This window comes from Bos javanicus, chromosome 21 (genome assembly GCF_032452875.1).
Source record: "Bos javanicus breed banteng chromosome 21, ARS-OSU_banteng_1.0, whole genome shotgun sequence".
Taxonomy (NCBI): Eukaryota; Metazoa; Chordata; class Mammalia; order Artiodactyla; family Bovidae; genus Bos; species Bos javanicus.
Genome location: NC_083888.1, coordinates 65220617 through 65225557, shown reverse-complemented (window position 1 = coordinate 65225557; position 4941 = coordinate 65220617). Strand labels below are relative to the sequence as shown.

The window sequence follows — 4941 nt, the reverse complement described above, 5'->3', positions numbered from 1 at the left end:
CGAGGCGGTGGGGTGGGGGCGCGGGCGCTGTCTCAGACCTGCAGCTTGTCCTTCTGTGGCCTGGTTCATGTCAGGACGTGAGCTCGCACGCATGCAGTGGGCTGCAGGAAGATGCTCTGTTCAGGGTGGGGATGGGGATGGCTGTAGGGAAAAAGCCCTACCAGAGGCAGAGGGTCTTTCTTTTGAAACCCTCCACTTAACAAATGCTGTCTTGGAATATATAGACACACACATGTGCATTTAGATTTTGATAACATGTATTTATTATTTAAATGGTCTGTATTTGAAGAGTATCTGAAGAGGAAGAGCAGGAATTCTTATATCCTTCTAGCCAGCATTTTCACCTTCCAGAAGCCCCACTATCTGGTGGGACACGGCATGGTTACTGGCCTTGAGTTTGTCTCCCCTGAGTCCACAGGGTCCTCCCCAGGGTCCATGTGAAGGCCTGTCCATCTGCAGCAGGACTGGCCCCCTGGAGATCAGTCTGGGTCCTTCAAATGGTGGTGGGGCGGGGGGTGCAGGGGCCTCCCCCAGCTTCCTGGGTGTGGCAGGCAGGTTGCTGTGCATCGATCTGCTGGGGCATGGGTGCCCTCCGCCTGGTTCATCAGCGGGGACCATGGCGCAGCCCTGTGAAGCAAGAGGCAGAGGAAAGGGCTGAGACTCCAAGATGGGGTCAGAGAAAGCAGGTGGGACCCAGCACCCCCACCACCAGCCCAGTGTCGTCCCGGGGTCCCGGACAGGGCCCAGGACTCCCAGATCACTGGGCCCAGCTGGTACAGGGATCTGCCCCCTGCCCCACTCCTGACTCTGTTTCCCTTCCTGGGCACCCACCGCCCTGGGCAGAAAGCAGAGGGAGACACCGGGCACAAGGGCCCTGGGGGTGTCAGACCAGCCTCCCCTTCCTTCTTTCCATCGCTTCTTCTCCCAACCAGGCCCCCTCCCCACTTAAGCCCTTCTTCGATTTTTCCTGGCTGAAACCTGCCACAGACACCACCACACCCGTAAAGAGATAAATAAATAAAAGAAAAACAACGTCAACTGTGAAAGGCAGTCCAAAGCTGAATGTTTTCCGGCCTGAGTTAATTACACTTTAAATTGGCATGTTTACTGATGGGGGATTTCAAGTTAGCAGAGACACCCCCTCCCCAACTGTTTGTACAGTAAAACTCCGCAGGCTGGCGGGCTCCCCCAGGCCTTGGCAGGCCCTGCCGCTCCCCTGCCAACGAGAGAGCATAACAGAAACATCTACTATTTTTGAGTGTTAGAGAAAACGAAGATATCGCAGATGGTGGAAAGCAGTCTCCTGGCCGCTTTTCCTACACCCTGGACTCTGCTGCACCTTCTCGGTAGCGTCCTGCCCCGGGGAGACCCGGGACCCCGGGCTGGGGGCTTGGGGCACCCAAGTCAGCGCTCAGCCTGATCAGGGCCCCACACGCTAACTGCAGCCCTGCCCTGGGGGGCTTCCCTCCCTTTTCCACAGCCAGAGGGCGCAGGGTTGGCCTCTCCTTGGAGCAAGGCTGCGTGAACCAGGGCAGGGTGTTCCGGGGAGGACTTAGGAGGCTCCATTCCATTCAGTCACTCAACAAACACTGTTTGAAGCCCAGAGGAGCTACTCTGGGTAAGGTGGTCCTGACCCTCCTAACAGTGTGGGCTCCCTGAACCCTGTGTGTCCTGGGTAGACCCCACCTCTGTTCCAGGCCCCAATGGAAGTCCACTGGTGCTTCTGATGGGCACTTACCAGACCCAAAGAATGCCTCCAGGGTCGGGTTAGGCTCCTCAGCTCACAGTCAGACTTCTCTAGGCAGAAGTTCTCCTTGTGGCCAGCTCTGGCTCCGCCCTTGGCTCTTGCTTGGGGTCTACCCAAGGCTCGGCCCGTGGGATGTCTACACACCAGGCACCTGTCGGGTGCCAGGTCCAGAGTGCCTGCAAAGGGCAGACATGGCCAAGAGCATGATATGGTGCCTCCCCCGGGGCTGAGTTCCCAACCAGGCACAGGGGCCCCACCAGGACCACACCAGACACAGCCCCTGCTCCCATAGAGCTTGCAGGCTTTGCAAGGAGATACCTGCTGATCAAAGACTCAGAAGACTGATATCTGACTGCAGATTGACATTTTCTATGGATCAGGCTTGGCGGATCTGGGAGGGCTTCCTGTAGGAAGTGGCATTGGAACAGGGCCCAGGGGACTCATACTGGGCTAAATGAAAACAATACTGCAGCACTAAGGGCATGAGGTGGGCACTGAGATGCCTGCCTACTCCCCCAGCCCAGCCTGCACTTCCTCAGGGTCCTTTCCCACCCCAGCCTGGCACTCATTCTGTCAGGTGGGGGGCAGCTTGGCTGTGCACTCGTGGGCTCCTCTCCATTGCCGCCAGGATAATGTGAAAATGATGAACGAGGTTCCATCACACCCTTGCTTCTTGGCCCTTGAGCCTGTCCCTACTGTGACAAATGGCCCCTCAGCCTCTGCAGCGTCTTTTCAGAGGCCTCGACTACAGAGCCTTGGTGGCACTCGGTGGAGATTTATGTCCATCTTCCCTAGATTCTTTTCAGTTTCTCTGCTTCTTTATTCCCTCAAAGAGCATGCTTTTATTTATCCATTCCACAAACGTCCTCCCCGCACCTCCTGTGTGCTTCCTCCTGGTAATAAAGACCTGATTCAACACACTCCCTGGTTGACTACCTACTTTGCACTGTTGTCTGAGGCCAGCTTCAGTCCAGCTATTCACTGACCACTGACTATGAGCTGAGCTGACACTGCAGAGTGAGGGCCCCGGCTTCTAGAAGCTCTGTGGCAAGGCAGCAATGTCACACACCCCCCCCCCCACACAACCCCTTGAGAACCAAGGTACTGAGTCCCACCTGGGATTCCCTCTCATAGCCTTGGGGTGCTGGGTCACCCCCTGTCATCCCCCTGTCAATAAGAGGGAAACAGCTTATTTGCCAGAGATGGGTCTTGATCCCATAGTCTGAGACCACCCTCGGGAAAAATAGCCACGACAAAGCACTTTGTCCCCTTGGACTGCAGTTTTCTTATCTGTATGAGGATGTGAGTGGAGGGACAGAAGAGAAGGGGAATAAACTCAGGGGTCCCACTCAGCCCTGGGACTTGGGGCTGCGGGGCTTTGCATCCTCAAAGGCCCATGAGGACTGAGACCTCTGTGGGTCCCCAGGGCTGCACCAGGCGCTGACCCTGGTGACTCGGGGTGCAAGTGAGGGTTGGGGAGAGCACAGACGGGGGAGCCGAGCCCGCCCGGCAGAGCCCCACAGCTGGTCTGAGTGCTCATTCTGACTAGATCTGTACTCACGTAGGGGCAAACAGAGCCATCAAATGCGCTCGAAGCTGCTCCACATGGGCCCTGGGTATTCAGATCCCCACCGTGCCCTGGTGTCCCCAAGGGGCGAGTGGCCCACCCTCTGGGCCAGAGGCGGTAGGGACTACACCCAACTGCAAACACCCCATTCCGAGAGGAACGGCACTAAATGCAGTTACCACGTGGGTGCAGGGACAACCATGAAAAGCACGGCCAGCTGAATGTTGGGGAAAGTGAGCCTACGTCATCGCGCAAAGAGCATTTGCGGCCGCGGGGGCCCGTGCCCACTCAGGCACCAGAAAGCGGTGAGCGGCCCTGAGTCTGGACCCACAGCTGGTTCACTGACACAGTGCCTGGGCGGTGGCCCCAAGGCACTGATGCTCTGGCTCCGAGGCCCACTGTGCCTTTCCTGCTGGCCTCTGTGTGGACATTTTCATTTGGTTTGTCAGATGAAAACAGGCCCTTTGTTTATTTTCTCGTCTCCTCAAACAATAGATAAACCAGTAATTTGGCTTTTAATGAAATTCTGCACCGAGCAGCGCAGGGTCACCCGTCTTCGGGTCTAGAGTGATGTGGGACGCCGCACGCTGCCCAGTGCCTGGTACCCTGGGCTGACACTTTGTCTCATGCATAATTCGCGAGTGGTGGCAATGTACCCAACGCTTCTCTGCGCGGCGGCCTGGGCGATGAGGGGGCTCAGGCGGCTGTGCTCATTACTGCTGTGTTGCGGTGTGGAGATGGTTACATTGGAGCTATTAAATAAAGGCTAATGTTGCCTCCCATCCACCTACATACATTTAATGTATTCCAAAGATGTGTGGATGCGTTAACAACAATTTTCATCTCCAAATGTCCCCATTCTCTCAGTTCCATGCATAAAATATTAGCCCCAACACTACACTCCAGCCTGTTGCAGATGTAGTTCCCATAACACCTGGCTCTGGGTGCTGGAGAGTTGGCTAGAAAGTGGGGAGGGGGCTCAATTGGGGTGTGTGGGGTTGTACTGGGGCTTATCACTCCTTTTGGGGCCCTGGGGGCACTAGAAAGTGGAAAGAAGGGCCCAGACCCAACAGCAAACCCCTGACTCTCAAATGACATCCTGCAAGGGGCAGAAAAACATGGAAAATCAAACAGCTTTTAACAAATGTGAAGAAATTCTAAAAACCGATTACTATATTCCTATGCTTATCACCACATCTTTTGAGTGCCTTGGCACTTTCCTAGAGATTCACTTGATAAGGTCCCAGCCCTCAGGGAGTCGGTTAGTCAATCAACACTCACTCACCTTTTCTCTACTCTGGTCCTGGCCTGGATCCTAGGACTGGGGGCACAGCAGGGAACATGACAGAAAAAAACTCCTGCCCTGAGAAATTTTACAATCTAAGGGGGAGAGAGAAAGAAAATATTAACATCCATTTAGTTTAATTTCATGTAATTTCAGATAAGCTAGGAAGACAGTGTTAACAGGATGATGAAAGAGGTGGCTAGGAAGAGGTAGGGGCCAGACTGGGTGATCAGAGACAGCTTTGCCAACAAGAGACATTTCATCACCTCTGGAATCCCAAACCCCTGCTCTAGAAAGGGGGCAACAATTGGTGCGGGAACGGGGAAGCAAGAAACTCTGCTG

At 55.0% G+C, this 4941-nt stretch overlaps 1 protein-coding gene across 1 annotated transcript; it reads right to left on the bottom strand.

The window, feature by feature from the left end:
- Positions 1-239: 239 nt before the first annotated feature.
- Positions 240-3946, bottom strand: LOC133234035 (uncharacterized). The gene is made up of 3 exons (XM_061394174.1): positions 3847-3946; positions 1739-2079; positions 240-627 (listed from the first exon to the last, which is right to left on the bottom strand). Exons 1-3 carry the CDS (start codon positions 3944-3946, stop codon positions 328-330), a joined length of 741 nt encoding a protein of 246 aa, XP_061250158.1. The 3' UTR covers positions 240-327.
- Positions 3947-4941: the final 995 nt, after the last annotated feature.

Excerpts from the sequence above, each read along its gene's own strand:
- LOC133234035 (XM_061394174.1), bottom strand. The coding sequence starts at position 3,946 with ATGCATGAGACAAAGTGTCAGCCCAGGGTACCAGGCACTGGGCAGCGT. Across the intron at positions 2,080-3,846 it reads GGGTGACCCTGCGCTGCTCG|TCTTTGATCAGCAGGTATCT; the intron begins GTGCAGAATTTC and ends CAGTCTTCTGAG. Across the intron at positions 628-1,738 it reads GGAGGCATTCTTTGGGTCTG|GGCTGCGCCATGGTCCCCGC; the intron begins GTAAGTGCCCAT and ends CTTGCTTCACAG.